The sequence below is a fragment of the Zonotrichia albicollis genome, chromosome 22, assembly GCF_047830755.1.
Source record: "Zonotrichia albicollis isolate bZonAlb1 chromosome 22, bZonAlb1.hap1, whole genome shotgun sequence".
NCBI classification, from domain to species: Eukaryota; Metazoa; Chordata; class Aves; order Passeriformes; family Passerellidae; genus Zonotrichia; species Zonotrichia albicollis.
Window position 1 is genome coordinate 5,529,311 of NC_133840.1, and position 14,765 is coordinate 5,544,075.

At 52.9% G+C, this 14,765-nt stretch overlaps 2 protein-coding genes across 2 annotated transcripts; one reads left to right on the forward strand and one right to left on the reverse strand.

Moving 5' to 3' along the window:
• The first annotated feature begins 384 nt into the window (after positions 1 to 384).
• On the forward strand, positions 385 to 8,263 carry PHKG1 (phosphorylase kinase catalytic subunit gamma 1). Its single transcript, XM_074557293.1, has 10 exons — positions 385 to 631; positions 2,170 to 2,304; positions 2,586 to 2,761; positions 3,639 to 3,693; positions 4,311 to 4,376; positions 4,525 to 4,688; positions 5,210 to 5,300; positions 6,132 to 6,285; positions 6,371 to 6,496; positions 7,868 to 8,263. The coding sequence occupies exons 2-10, from the start codon at positions 2,222 to 2,224 to the stop codon at positions 8,117 to 8,119; spliced, it is 1,167 nt and encodes a 388-aa protein (XP_074413394.1). The 5' UTR covers positions 385 to 631; positions 2,170 to 2,221; the 3' UTR covers positions 8,120 to 8,263.
• Positions 2,587 to 14,614, reverse strand: SUMF2 (sulfatase modifying factor 2). The gene is made up of 9 exons (XM_074557294.1): positions 14,474 to 14,614; positions 14,060 to 14,210; positions 13,154 to 13,268; positions 12,678 to 12,722; positions 11,742 to 11,892; positions 10,868 to 10,923; positions 10,026 to 10,110; positions 9,447 to 9,606; positions 2,587 to 9,113 (listed from the first exon to the last, which is right to left on the reverse strand). The coding sequence occupies exons 1-9, from the start codon at positions 14,526 to 14,528 to the stop codon at positions 9,008 to 9,010; spliced, it is 924 nt and encodes a 307-aa protein (XP_074413395.1). The 5' UTR covers positions 14,529 to 14,614; the 3' UTR covers positions 2,587 to 9,007.
• Positions 14,615 to 14,765: the final 151 nt, after the last annotated feature.

Below are 14,765 nucleotides of genomic sequence, written 5' to 3' on the forward strand. Positions count from 1 at the left end.
CAAACTCCCATCTCATTTCTGGGATGTTTCACCGTCCTGATGAAACTGAAATAAAACCAGTGGGCGGTTTGGGCCACTCTGTGACAAGAGGAAATGGCCTTAGGTTGATACAGGGGATATTCGGTTAGATATTAGGAGGAAAAAAAAAATACTGTTTGGGTGGTCAGGCATTGGAACAGTTTCCTGGAGAAATTGTGGAGGTGTCCCATCCATGGAGGTATCCAAGAGGTGCCCGGACCCGGCACTGGGTGCTCACGGTGGCAGCGCTGGGTCCGGCTGCTCTCCGAGCTCCCTCCCGCCGTTCCCATTCCCCGCTCTTCGCTCCCCGGCCGAGCCTCCCCGTGCCCGGGGCAGCCGCAGCTCCCCGCGGCCGCTCAGCAACGCCCCCGGGGAGGAGGAGCCGGGGCCGGCCGTGCTCGGCGGCGGAAGGGTTAAACCGGGGAAGCTCCGCAGCAGCGCCGGGGCGGCCCCCGGCCCCCCCTTGCCCGTTGCCCGGCCATGCCCGCCCGGCTCCCGCCGCTGCCAAGTCGCGCTGCGCTTTCTCCGGGGCCGGGCGGCGGCGGCCGGCCCTGAGCGCTCGGCTCCCGGCGGCTCCCAGGCCCGGGCCCGGCCCGGCGCTGCCCTCAGCGAGGTGAGGAGCGGGCGGCGCTGAGGGAGGGTTGTGAGGGGGGTCCTGCCCCGGGAATCTCCCGTGCTCAGCGTTCTTTGGCTCCGGGTCAGCGCCAGAGGGTCGGGGCTGAGGGAGAGGGGCCGCGTTCCCCTGCCGGCATGAAAGCTTGCTTTTTCTTGAGCTTTGTGGGTTTATTCCAACTGATATTTGAATATCTTTGTTGTGCTTAGAGATCCTCCCGGCTGCGGGCGGGGGGCGATGCCCAGCGCCTCACCCTCAGCGTTTCTCCTGGCAGAAAATCCCCTCACAACCCCCCTTGCACTCTGCTGATGTACCGAGTGTCCCATTAGAGCCTGCACCTGCTGCCTTTATAATTCCAGGGTATTTTAAACAAATTCCCGGGTTCAGCACACAGATTCCAGGCTTCCCCCCGCAGTGCTCCGTGGATGCTCCCCAGCCCTTCCCCACAACACCAACCCCCAGGACCTGGATTTTCAAAAATAATCAGATTTTGGTTAACCCCCTCCCCCTAGATATTTTATTTTCCCTACTTCCTGGTCCTGCCTTTCCTTTGTGTTTTCAGCTTGGTTTGGCATTACTCACAGTATTTCCAACAACTAAAATTTTGTGAGTTAAGCTCATGGTTGTTTAGAAATGCTCCAGCCCCTGTTAGACATCCCTGGCAGCAGCAGCCAGTCACCCAAAACACACTTTGGTCCTTAAAACCAGGTCAGGACAGATAACACATTGCTAATGAGATTTAAATGTATTTAGAGCTGCCAGTGCCCTGGCAGAGCTATTGAGAGGAGGGCAAAGGGAAACTCACAGAGCTGGGGATCTCCTGCCCACCTCTGTCCCCTCCCCAGCAACAAACTGTCACCCCAAAGGGACAATTTTACTGCCCAGGCTTGTAAAGAACTGCTTTCCATCCTAACTGCCTGGACTCCGTGTATGGGCACAGAAACAAGCTGTATAAAAATCCTTCCAAGCCTGAAATAGGAAAGAGAAATGGGACAAGAGCCTTTCAGGAGTGGAGGAGGCTGCTGGCAGCTGCACAGGAGTGGCTGAGGGAACTCTCTGAGCTGCTGTCCTCGGGCTGGCTCAGCTCCCACTGTCCCCAGTCCCTCTGTCCCCACCTGCACCCTGACCCACCCAGCCCCTCTACTGTGCTTAAAAATAATAAGGAAAAGAAAGAGAAAAACAACAGGGGCAGATTCCAGCTTCCACTTGGTGGTGTTGTTGTGGGGTGGTTTCTGGAGGCTGCTGCTGTGAGCTGGGCACTGGGAAGGGATGAGGTTTTGGGGTGCTGCCGCATTTCCCAAAGCCTCTGCCCCAGCCAGGCTATGAGGGAATCTAGTGGGGTTTCTCCTGTTCCCAGTGGGATCTCTGCAGCATGCCAAGGGCAAAGCTTGGCTTTTCCAAGCAGCAAAACACCCCCTTTGGTTGGTCCAGGATCTTCCTTCTCTTCCTTCCTCCTCAATGTTTTTTCTTCCATAAGGGATTGATGATCCCAGCTCTGGGAGCAGTGTGTGCCCATCCTGGCTCTTTTTTTCTTGCAGCTCCTTTCTGCCCTTAGACAAGCCCAGAGTGCTGCCCTGACAGGAGCCAGAGATGACCAAGGAAGAAGATCTACCAGACTGGAACTCATCCAAGGAGTTTTATGAAAAATATGAGCCAAAGGAGGTTTTGGGCAGGTAAAGCTTTATTTTTGGCGAGCGGCTTGTTTTGGTTTCACGTCCCCCAGTGCCACATAGGAACAGTGTTCCCTGGGAATCTGATACAAACAGGGCCCACAGCAGCATGGGGCTAAAAATAGCATGGAACAGCACTTTCCATCAGCTCAAACCCTTCTGTCCCACCGAGACAGGGTGACAGAGCGAGACCCGCTGGTGCATGAAAATCCCAGCCAGCCCAGGTGCCGGTGGCTGGGCAGGCAGGGATGGAACCCCCACTTTGTCCCTGTTGTCCCTGGCAGGGGGGTGAGCAGCGTGGTCCGGAGGTGCATCCACAAGACCACGAGGCAGGAATATGCCGTGAAGATCATCGACATCACGGCGGGGAACATCTCCCCCAAGGAGGTGCAGGAGCTGCGCGAAGCCACCACCAAGGAGATCGACATCCTCCGCAAGGTCTCGGGCCACCCCAACGTCAGTAAGTCAGGCCTTGAGCATCCCCTCAAGGGTAATTTCTGCCCTCTGTGTTCCTCAGGGCAGAGGGGACCCCAAAACCAATCCCCAGAAAGGATTTTTGGGGTGAAATGCCAGGCACCTGCTTAGAGCGTTGTTTGCTCTCCCTTCACACACAGCCCCCAGCAGTGCCCCCCATATTGTCTCCCAAGCATAACACTTGTAAAGATCAGCTCCTCATTAACTCAATTAGCAATTTCTGCCCCCTGTGTTCCTCAGGGCAGAGGGGACCCCAAAACCAATCCCCAGGAAGTGATTTTGTGGTGAAATGCCAGGCACCTGCTCAGAGCATTGTTTGCGCTCCCTCCACACACAGCCCCCAGCAGTGCCCCCCGTGTTGTCTCCCAAGCATAACACTTGTGAAGATCAGCTCCTCATTAACTCAATTAGTAATTTCTGCCCTGTGTGTTCCTCAGGGCAGAGGGGACCCCAAAACCAGTCCCCAGGAAGGGTTTTTGGGGTGAAATCCCTGGATGATGCCCGGTAGCTGCTCAGAGCGTAGTTGGCTCTCCCTCCACACACCCCCAGCAGTGCCTCCCATATTGTCTCCCAAGCACAACACTTGTGAAGATCAGCTCCTCATAAACTCAATTAGCAATTTCTGCCCTCTTTGTTCCCCAGGGTGTCCCCAGGAAGGGTTTTTGGGGTGAAATGCCAGGCACCTGCTCAGAGCAGTGTTTGCTCTCCCTTCACACACAGACCCCAGCAGTGCCCCCCATGTTGTCTCCCAAGCACAAGACTTGTAAAGATCAGCTCCTCATTAACTCAATTAGCAGTTTAATCATATTTTTAGTCCATTGATGGACTCACACCGTGCTCACAGCCCCTGTGCTTTATTACAGTCCAGCTGAAGGACAGCTATGAATCCAGCACCTTCTTCTTCTTGGTGTTTGACCTGTAAGTACCAGCTGGCTCGGCACCCTGGGCCCACTCCCTCTCTGCAGATTGCTCCCAGCTTTTTATGGCCCAGAAATGGCAAAGTGGAGGGACAAACAGCCCTGAAGGTAGAATCAAGCCCCAATTACTGCAAGCTCATTGCAGCTCTGTTGCCAGCACTGTTTTCCCTCTGTCAGCGGCTCAGCACTGCTCGGGTTTCCCTGTAACCTTTGGTGGGAGCTGTCAGGCATCCCTGAGGGTTATTTATATGCTCAGTGGGACCAGGGTGTCTGCAAAGTCACAATTCCCAATGCCAGGACAGTGCAGTGCATGTCAGAGGAGTGGGATGGCACTGGGAGAGCCCCATCCCTGCCCCATCTTTGATGCTTGGACTTGGTGATCTTAAAGGTCTTTTTCAGCCTTAACAATTGTGTTTCTATCCAAAACCTGGCACAGCTTCTTCTCCTTCTGCCTGATATTTTACTGAAATATATAAAGGCACTTTTACCCCTTGTTATGAAAGTTATTTCGGGCTGTTAAGGGGCACAGACCCCTGACTGATCCTCCCCAGGGACTCAGGGCTGGTTTGCTGTTGCAGCTCAGCCTCTGCCTGACTCTGTGTCCCCTCCCTCACACAGGATGAAGAGAGGGGAGCTCTTTGACTACCTCACTGAGAAAGTCACCTTGAGCGAGAAAGAAACCAGGTAAGGCCAGGTGTGAAAATCACCTTGCAAGAGCAGAGTGTGGTTAGAGGGGAGAGCCCAGCACCCTGTGCACTGTCCCTGTCCCCTCCCCTGGGATGGTGGTGCCAGTGGGTGTTTGGGACAGGGAGTGAGCTGTCCCCATCCCCAGGAAGATCATGCGAGCGCTGCTGGAAGTGATCCAGTACCTGCACTCCATCAACATCGTCCACCGTGACCTGAAGCCGGAGAACATCCTGCTGGATGATGACATGAACATCAAGCTGACAGATTTTGGCTTCTCCTGCCAGCTGAATGAGAATGAGAAGCTCAAAGGTAGGGGGCTGGTGAGCTGGGGGGATGCTGGGCTGGTGAGTTTTTCCAGCCCCACTCTCTCCTTGTCACCAGTCTCACCTGGAGGTGCAAATTGGTGCTGTTTGGTTGCTTTTGCTGTGCTCACACACAAGTTCTGCCTGCACACAGCCTCCACACCTCTCTCCTTGCCATGAAAAAGTTGCTGCTCTTTAGGAAAACCATCCTAATCCATTCCACTTCTTTTTTTCCTCCAGCTGATCCCCATTACTTTATCTACTTACTGCCCCATTGTTTCCCCCAACTCCTACATGCAAAGAGCCACATACCCAACAACAGGAATCCCCTTCCACAAGCATCCATATAATTTTTTTCCCTCACTTTTTAGCCACAATAATTCATCAAAAAGTCACCAGTGAGATACACACAGGTTGCCATTCCTCCCTGTGAGCACCATCCCTGCACAGATGCCACCATGGGCTGCCTGGAGGTGGGTGGGAATGGCACCTGGGTTCATGCTGTGCCCTGTGTCCCTGTCCCCACAGAGATCTGTGGCACTCCTGGCTACCTGGCCCCCGAGATCCTGCAGTGCTCCATGGATGATGAGCACCAAGGCTACGGGAAGGAGGTGGATATGTGAGTGAGAAGCTGTTCCCTAAACACACACACGTGGTGTTTGAGTGTTTGGAAAGAATGAAATGATGCACCAAAAGCCAATATTGGTGGCTGTGAGGGGCTGTCTGGGTCACCAGGGTGTTCTGGCACAGAACAGGGAGTGAAGCAGCCTGGGGGCAAACCCATCTCCTCACTTTGCCCCATTGTGGGAGGGAAAACAAAACTCTCTGTTCATGGAAGTCAGCTTAGGCTGAGCTCCAAGACGTGGGGGTTTTAAACACCTTGTGCAGCCCCTGAGAGAGCAGCCAGCTCAGGCAGCTCACCAGAGCTCTGCAGGGACTTTGCCACCACCTCTGGTGGCTTCAGGCTGCAGTGCTCAGAGATGTGACACAACCAGGGCGTTTCATCCCCTCTCCAGCCTGAGCCACAACACCTGAGCTGTGCCCCAGGGCACCCAGCCTGGCTGGCACCACCAAACCCCACTCCCTTCCCTAAAAAACTCTGTAAGTGCCAAATACTCCATCTCAAGGCATCCTCCTGCAGCATCCAGGGAACAATTCCCCACCAGCTCAGCTCAGCTCAGCCTCCCTCCCCAGGCACACACAGGGCAGCTCCCTGCTGGTTTTCCAGCTGTTTCCAGGTGTTTCCAGTTTCCCTGCTGGTTTTCCCCTGGGGTGCAGAGCCAGCTGGGTGCCCGGGGGTTGGCACAGGGGTGCTGGAGGCTGTGTGGGCTGCCCACAAATGGACAACGGGGGTGATCAGGTACACCCTGCTGCCCACAGGGTGATCAGGTACACCCTGCTGCCAACAAATGGAGCACGGGGGTGATCATGCACACCCTGCTGCCCACAGGTGGAGCACCGGGGTGATCATGTACACCCTGCTGGCCGGCTCGCCGCCCTTCTGGCACCGCAAGCAGATGCTGATGCTGCGCATGATCATGAACGGCGATTACCAGTTCGGCTCCCCGGAGTGGGATGACCGCTCTGACACCGTCAAGGACTTGGTAGGTGCTCGGGCTGGGAAAACCCGGAGTGGAGGGGGCGTTGCCGAGCCCTGGGATAGCTCAGAGCGAGCGGCTCCCCCTGCAGATCTCGCGGTTCCTGGTGGTGGACCCGCGGCAGCGGTACACGGCGGGCGAGGCGCTGGCACACCCCTTCTTCCAGCAGTACGACGTGGAGGAGGTCCGGCACTTCAGCCCCTTCCGCAAATTCAAGGTGGGGATGGGGCTGGGAGCTGCAGGAGCCGGCACTGGGATGGGTTGGGGAAGGCTGATGGGGATGGGTTTGGGGAGGATGTGGCAGCCTGGGTGCAGACCAAGCACTCCCTCACAGGAGGGAGTTAAGGGAGAAGGGAGAAACTGCCTCTCACCTCCAAAAAAAAATCACTGAAAGAGCTGGAGAGTTCAGCCAGGAGAAGAGAAGCCATAGGGAGACCTTAGAGCCCCTTCCATTGCTTCCAAGAGAGCTGGAGAGGGACTTTGGACAAAGGATGGAGTGACAGGGCAAGGGGGAATGGCTTCCAGAGGGCAGGGTCAGATGGGATAGTGGGGAGAAATTCTTGGCTGTGAGGGTGCTGAGGCCCTGGCAGAGGTTTCCCAGAGAAGCTGTGGCTGCCCCATCCCTGGAAGTGTCCAAGGCCAGGCTGGACAGGGCTTGGAGCAACCTGGGATAGGCAAAGACATCCCTGCCCATGGCAGGGAGTGAAATGGGATTTAAATTCCCTTTTAACTCAAACCATGCTGTGATTCTGTGATTCCCTGGAATGAACTCCTGCCCTTTGCCAACCTTGCAGAAACTAAACTGTGCCAGGCACTGAGCTGCCTCCTGACTCCTCCACATGGGGTGATGCACTGGGACCACTCCATTGAGGGAATTCCATTGAATCCCAGGCTGTTGTGGGAGAATTCCCAAAAATCCCAGGCTGCTGTGGGAGAATTTCCCTGAATGCCAGGCTGTTGTGGGAATTCCCTTGAATCCCAGGCTGTTCTGGGAGGATTCCCCTGAATCCCAGGCTGTTCTGGGAGGATTCCCCTGACTGCCAGGCTGTTCTGGGATGATTCCCCTGACTGCCAGGCTGTTCTGGGAGGATTCCCCTGAATCCCAGGCTGTTCTGGGAGGATTCCCCTGAATCCCAGGCTGTTCTGGGATGATTCCCCTGACTGCCAGGCAGTTCTGGGATGATTCCCCTGAATCCCAGGCAGTTCTGGGAGGATTCCCCTGAATCCCAGGCAGTTCTGGGAGGATTCCCCTGACTGCCAGGCTGTTCTGGGAGGATTCCCCTGAATCCCAGGCTGTTCTGGGAGGATTCCCCTGAATCCCAGGCAGTTCTGGGAGGATTCCCCTGACTGCCAGGCTGTTCTGGGAGGATTCCCCTGAATCCCAGGCTGCTCTAGGAGGATTCCCCTGAATCCCAGGCTGTTCTGGGAGGATTCCCCTGAATCCCAGGCTGCTCTGGTAGGATTCCCCTGAATGCCAGGCTGTTGTGGGAATTCCCTTGAGTCCTAGGCTGTTCTGGGAGGATTCCCCTGAATCCCAGGCTGCTCTGGGAGGATTCCCCTGACTGCCAGGCTGTTCCCTGTGCCCCAGGTGATCTGCCTGACCGTGCTGGCCTCGGTGAGGATTTACTACCAGTACAGGCAGGTGAAGTCAGTGACCAGGGAGTTGGTGGTCAGGGACCCCTACGCCCTCAAGCCCGTCCGCAAGCTCATCGACGCCTGCGCCTTCCGCACCTACCGCCACTGGGTGAAGAAGGGGGAGGCCCAGAACAGAGCTGCCCTCTTTGAGAACACCTGCAAGGCCATCCTGCTCACCCTGGCCACCGAGGAGGGGCTCTTCTGATCCCTGCCCAGCCCCTGGTTTGGCTCACTGTAAGGCGAGTAAAATCTTGGAAAACAACATGGTGATTTCTGGGGTTTTTAAGTTTTTTTTTCACTTGGCTCACGACTGATGCAAATACAAACCCAGGAAATAAGTTGCTCCTGCGGTGTGTCTCACTGGAGGAATAGTTTGGAAAAGCCACATTTAACAGAGCCAGAACCAGCTGCAGCTCCCCATGGGGAAGGCTCAGCCCTCAGGCACCTGCAGTGTCTGTTTTGGGACAGTTTGAGGTGGATCCCAGAGCAGTGTTCTTGCCCACCCTTGTGGTCAAGGCTCCTGGACAGTTTGGTGCAGAGCTCAGAGAGTTTCTGCTTGCTATAACTCCTGGGAGAGGTGGGGCACTGGTTTGTCACACACATCTGTCACACACAGCATTTTGTCAAATGCCAGTGAAGGTGCCTTGTTTTGCTTCTGGGAAGGCTCAGCACTGCTCCAGAGCTGGGACTTCCCAAGGGAATGGGGACTGATTATGACTCCCCCTTCCAGGGATGTGCCCCCATCACTTTCCCCCTGGCAGCCCCACCCTGATGGGCACAGGGGGCTCTGGGTGTCTCCTCACTGGGGCTGGAGGTCAGAGCAGCTCTGGCCCATCCCACACATGCATCTCTCTCTCATCTCTCACATGGACAACAGGAGAGCTGGAGCATCTCCCACACCAAAAGGACACTAAAGACAAACCCCCCTTCCTGCCTTCCCAATCACTGCTCCCACCCAGACAGACATGCCAGCACTGAAAAGGTTGAAATTATTTTTTAATTTTAGAAACAATTGGGGTTTCATGGAAGTGACAGCTGGGGGTTCCTGTTCATCTCCACAGGAGAAAATGCCTCAGGTGTTCCCAGGGAGCCCTCAGAGCTCAGCTTTGCTCTGGCTTTTCCAGGCTGGCACAGGAGGGATGTCGGCAGCGCAGCGGAAGCTGAGGTTGTCAGAGGCAGAGTCTGGCGTGTTCCCCATCCTCACAGGGAAAGAGAGACCCAAAATCAGGGATCCTTCCTCATTACACATATCCACAATATGTTACAACACTCACAACCCTAATGTGACCTGCTAGAACAGCCTGAAAACATCTTCCAATTCCCCTGAATAACTTAGGGAAAAGCATTTAGTTATTAATACCTGCTGGAAAACATGATTTAAGAAGCCTTTAGGAATGGATTTATAGCAGGAGTGGTTTTAGCCATATTTCTAGTGTGCTCTGCCAACTGCTTCTCAAAAAAAATCATGTAGGAACAAACAAACATCTTTTAAAATAAAACCAACCCAGAGGAAATCCTTGGGCCAGACCTACCTGGTGGTGACACGAGCTCTGTGGTTGGCAGAGCCATCTGCAGTGTCAATCCACGAGGCCCCTCTCAGCACCTGCATCTTCTGAGCCCTGGGTGCCCTTCCTGGAGCTGGGAATTCTGATGCTGTCCATTCCCAGGTGTTTCCCAGCAGGTCATAGAGCCCTGAGATGGTTTTGTGTCAGAATTAGAACAGAATTAGGTATACAAGAAATGTAAATTTGGTGTATGGGAGGGGGAACAACGTTCAAAGGATCGTTCAAGAGCGTGGTTTAACGGTGAGGCTGAAGAAATTCCTCACTGTATTTCAAACAGTGCACGAGGACATGGCAGTCAGAAAATGTCCTTGGAATTTTTGTTACACCCCACTGAGCTGCAAAACAACCCAGTTTTAATTAAAAGGAGCTGGTTTGGTGCCTGAAGTGCAGCAGGTGCATCTCAGCCAACTCCAGCCCCAACCATCGATGCTTTCCCTCTACTCCAGACCCCACACATCTAAACTCTGCCCAGCTGCAGGATTTGATGATTAGCACTAATTGAGGGAGCAGCTGCCGTCCCCAGAGCAGGGTGAGGGTGCTGTGTACCGTAGCTGTTCTGGGCAGGGAAGGCTGTCACCGGGGAGGCGCCGTGGAAGCCGTCCTCAGCCGTGTCCCCCCGAGGGAAATCACCCTGGGGGAACAGAGATCACTGCCAGCAAAGAACCACAAACCCCAGAAAAACCCCAAACCCTGCTCCTCACAGGGCTGGGCCACACTCCAAGCAGGCAAATAACTCTCTGCTGGCCATTTATGCTGGTCAAGAGAGATCAACCACCTGAAGTTGTCCCAAGTTTCCTCTTCAAACAAATTTGTGAATTTTTGGAAGCAGTAAAATTCTGCTTTCCCAGGGAAGGTGGGCTGAGCCTGCTCCCTCTGAGGGTATTTTACAGCGCCTCAGAAGCTGTTTCAGTGTTTCCCAGGACACCCTCACTCAGTGGCTGAGTGAAACCCCCCCTGAGGACAGCCCAGCATGGATGGGATCATTTTTAGCCCAGCATGGGTGGGATGATTTTTACCCCAGCATGGAGGGGATGATTTTTACCCCACCATGGATGGGATGATTTTTAGCCCAGTATGGATGGGATGATTTTTAGCCCAGCATGGAGGGGATGATTTTTAGCCCAGCATGGATGGGATGATTTTTAGCCCAGCATAGGTGGGATGATTTTTAGCCCAGCATGCAGGGGATGATTTTTAACTCAGCATGGACGGAATGATTTTTAACCCAGCATGGATGGGATGATTTTTACCCCACCATGGATGGGATGATTTTTAGCCCACCATGGGTGGGATGATTTTTAACCCAGCATGGATGGGATGATTTTTAGCCCAGCATGGATGGGATGATTTTTACCCCACCATGGGTGGGATGATTTTTAGGACCTTACCTGCCACAGGTTTGTACGGTTTGCCTGGAACTTGTTTCCCCAGGGGTACATCCTTTCTGCCAGGGAGGAAAAGACATTTGTTAACCGTGGTCACTCCAGCCAGGCTTTCAGGATTCTCCTTTTCTACTCAGCTTGAGCTACTGAAGTTTTATTAATTTATTTTATGAATTATTAATATTACCACCCTCTCAGGCCAAAAGAGCTGGTTCAAACCCCCTTCAAATCAACATCTGGGAACATCCCTGGAGGGAGGGTTGTAAATGAGCCTTGGTCTTATCCTATGCAAGCTGTTACAGCTCCAGAGCTCAGTCCCCAAGGGGCTGGGTGCCAGAAGCCAGCTCGCTCTCAGACCAAGGCCGCGGGTCAGCCCCTAGCAAGCAGGGAGATATTCAGCTCTTAGTGATCAGGCAGCTCTTGTGATTTCAGCTTTCCTTGCTAGGTAGCTTTTCCCTTGGCCTAAGGCTCCAGCAGACGGTAGAGAGAGGAGAAGCAGAAGGCGCTGGCTGTTCCACGAGTATGGCTTTATTGTAGGGTCTGTGAAGGGTCTCAGCTCTTCTTCTTCCCAGTTAGTAGGGGTACAGTGTGCTACTTTTATACCCTTGGCCTGGATCCAATCCTGACCAATGGCAAAGGTGTTAGAGTGACCATAAGTGACCAATGGTAGGGTTTAACACAATATTGCCTTACATGGCTATAGGGATAAGGTACAAGGCGGATGTCCCTGGAGACAGGAAACTTCTTTGCTGCTGTGTCAGCATTCTATTCTCCAAGGGGCCCTGGCTAAACCTGAGGGGTTTACTACAGGGTTGGATCTGGTGGAACCACGAGCACTCCATGCCTGCTTTGGGAAGAGCTCAGAGCTTGTGCTACGTACGCTGCAGGCCTCCCCTGGCAGCAAACTCCCACTCCTCCTCCGACGGGAGCCGCTTCCCCTGCCAGGCACAGAAGGCCTGAGCATCGTTCCAGCTCACGTGCAGCACGGGGTAATCCAGCCTGTCCTTGATGCTGGAGCCAGGGCCTGAGGGCTGCCAGGGATTGAAGCACATTGGAATGAATTTTAGGCAGTTTTCATTACAAAGGGAATGAGGGGTGGGAAGAGATGAAAGGATGGAAAATGGTTTTTCACTTATTTTTGGTCAATAAGGTTCAGCACACACAACACACACGAGCTCCCAGCATGGAGAGGAGTCACCACACCAGGATTTTATCACACCAGGATTTTACCACACCAGAATTGGATCACATCAGGATTTTACCACAACAGGATTTTATCACACCAGGATTTTACCACACCAAGATTTTAACACACCAAAATTTTAACACACCAAGATTTCAACACACCAGGATTGTATCACATCAGGATTTTAACACACCAGAATTGTATCACATCAGGATTTTACCACAACAGGATTTTACTCATACCAGGATTTTATCACACCAAGATTTTACCACAGCAGGATTTTATCACACCCTGATTTTACCACAGCAGGATTTTATTACATTCAGATTTTACTACACCAGTATTTTACCATACCAGGATTTTATCACACTAAGATTTTACCACACCTGGATTTTACCACACAAGGATTTTATTACATCAGGATTTTACCACAGCAGGATTTTATCACACCAGAATTTTACCACACCAGGATTTTATTACACCAGAATTTTATCACACCTGGATTTTACCTTTACAAAAGGGTTGCAGAAGGGAAATCACCTTACTACACCAGGATTTTATCACACCAGGATTTTATTACATCAAGATTTTACCACAGCAGGATTTTACCCACACCAGGATTTTACTCACCTGTCTCCAAAAAGCCTTCTCAATGGGCAGCCACCACGGGGCTGACTGGGGAAAGAAATGACACCAGGATTAAAGGTGAACTGGTGACACCGTCCCACAGCAGGGTGTGTTAGTCAGGAAATTGAGCTGGGTTATCACAGACATTTGGATGCTGCTTTCCCACAGAGCAGAGGCTTTTAAAAGTGAAAACAGATCAAGAGGCTCATGCTGTTCAGTTTTTCTATATTTAAATTGGATTATTGAAGTACTTTGAAACACATTTTACTTCCTCCCAGCTCCCTGGAGCCCAGACTGACAGCTCACAGAGCATGGAAATAGAGGAGCACATAAATCAACCCCAGCTCAATCCTGCTGAGGTTCAAAAGCAAAACAACCTCAGATTAAAGAAAAACCTCTGAGAGCAGCAGGCTCTGCAAAGAGGCAGCTGCTCCTCAGTGGAAAAGCAACACCAAACTCGTCATAGGATTCACATTTACCTCCAGTTTTTGGGTGACTTTTTTTTTCAGCTCTTCAGATACGAAATCCTCAAAGACAAAGCTCCAGCCAAATGCTTCTGCTTCTGTTTTGTATTTCTTTTCTCTAACAAACTCCCTGGCATAAACACAACATGCTCTGGGTAAGAGTTCTTCGAGCTCTGCCTCACAAATCTGTTCATGCAACGAGTTCAAAGCAAGGCAAAATGTACAAAACTTACAGACCTCCCCAGCTCCAGATGGTTTAATTTAGATTTAACAGATAAAACAGTCCAGTGAGCATTTTTGCACAGATTTGTTAGTTTTTATGTCACCTGTGCAGGTAAAGTCAGCCTGCACTCAGGTTTCTGTAATTGTGGAGAGAAAAAATCCCCTGAAAGCCAATAAAAGCTGTGGCTGCTGTTGGTGGAAAAGGAGAAGAAGAGATGGAGATGGAGAGAGAAGAGAAGAGAAGAGAAGAGAAGAGAAGAGAAGAGAAGAGAAGAGAAGAGAAGAGAAGAGAAGAGAAGAGAAGAGAAGAGAAGAGAAGAGAAGAGAAGAGAAGAGAAATAGAAAAAGAAGAGTGGAGAGAGAAGAAGAGAAAGAATAGGAAGAGGAGAAGGACAGGAGGAGGAGGAGAAGAAAAAAAGAAGAGAGGAGGAGGAGAAAAAAAGGAAGAGCAGGAGATGAAAAAGAGAAGAAAAAAAAGAGGAAAGAGAAGGGGGAAAAGGACAAAGAAAAGGAAATAAAAGTGTGTTTGCAAGCTACACCACCACGATGGTTCAGCTTGCACCTGTGACATTGATTTCCTATTGACAGACACATTTTTTCCAATGAGTACCCAAGTATTTGCTTTCAGACGCCAGGAAGCAGCCCCGGAACAGCTGGCACACAGCTGGCCCTGCCCTCCCCGCAGCCACCCGAGCTCACCTGAAGTCCCTGTTTGTCACCGGGTGTTTGTCCAGAGCAAAGGGCTTCACTGTCACCTCCCTGGCGGGCTCCTCCTCGCCGCTCCTCTGCAGGGACCCCATCTGGAAGGTGCCCCCGGGCAGCTGCACCATGCTCCCATCCTCTGCGAGCGCTGAAAAGGCACAAATTCAGTACAAATCTCATTTTTAAACACTGGCCAGGCGCGGGTAGTGACGGGAGGTCCCTGCGTGTGCTGGAAGGGGTGACAGCCATCGATGTCCGCATTTAAAACCCCACTGTCGGGAGGGGAGCGATCCCCGGCTGGGGCAGCAGCAGGAGGGGGGAGCCAGGGGAGGATCTTGGGGATACCAGGGGAGGATTTGGGGGGTACGAGGGGGGATTTTGGGGGTGCTAGGGGGATGTCGGGGCTCTCACCGCGCTGAGCCCCCAGCACCCCGCAGCACAGCAGCACCAGCCCCGCCGCCCCCATCCCGCAGCCGCGGGCCCGACCCGGAGGCGCTGCGGGCTCGGGAAGCGCTTCCGGGGCATCGGGGCTGTAGGAACGGGGAATCTGAACAACTGACTTCCAGTTTTGACTTGATACTGGTTGAATTGGGACAGCAAGGAGCATCCAACATGTAGTGGCTGGCACACAACAAGAGCAGGCAGGGTGTTAAAGAGGTGAGTGTGCTTTAGAGGGGCTGTGTGCACCACTCCAGGCTAGAAA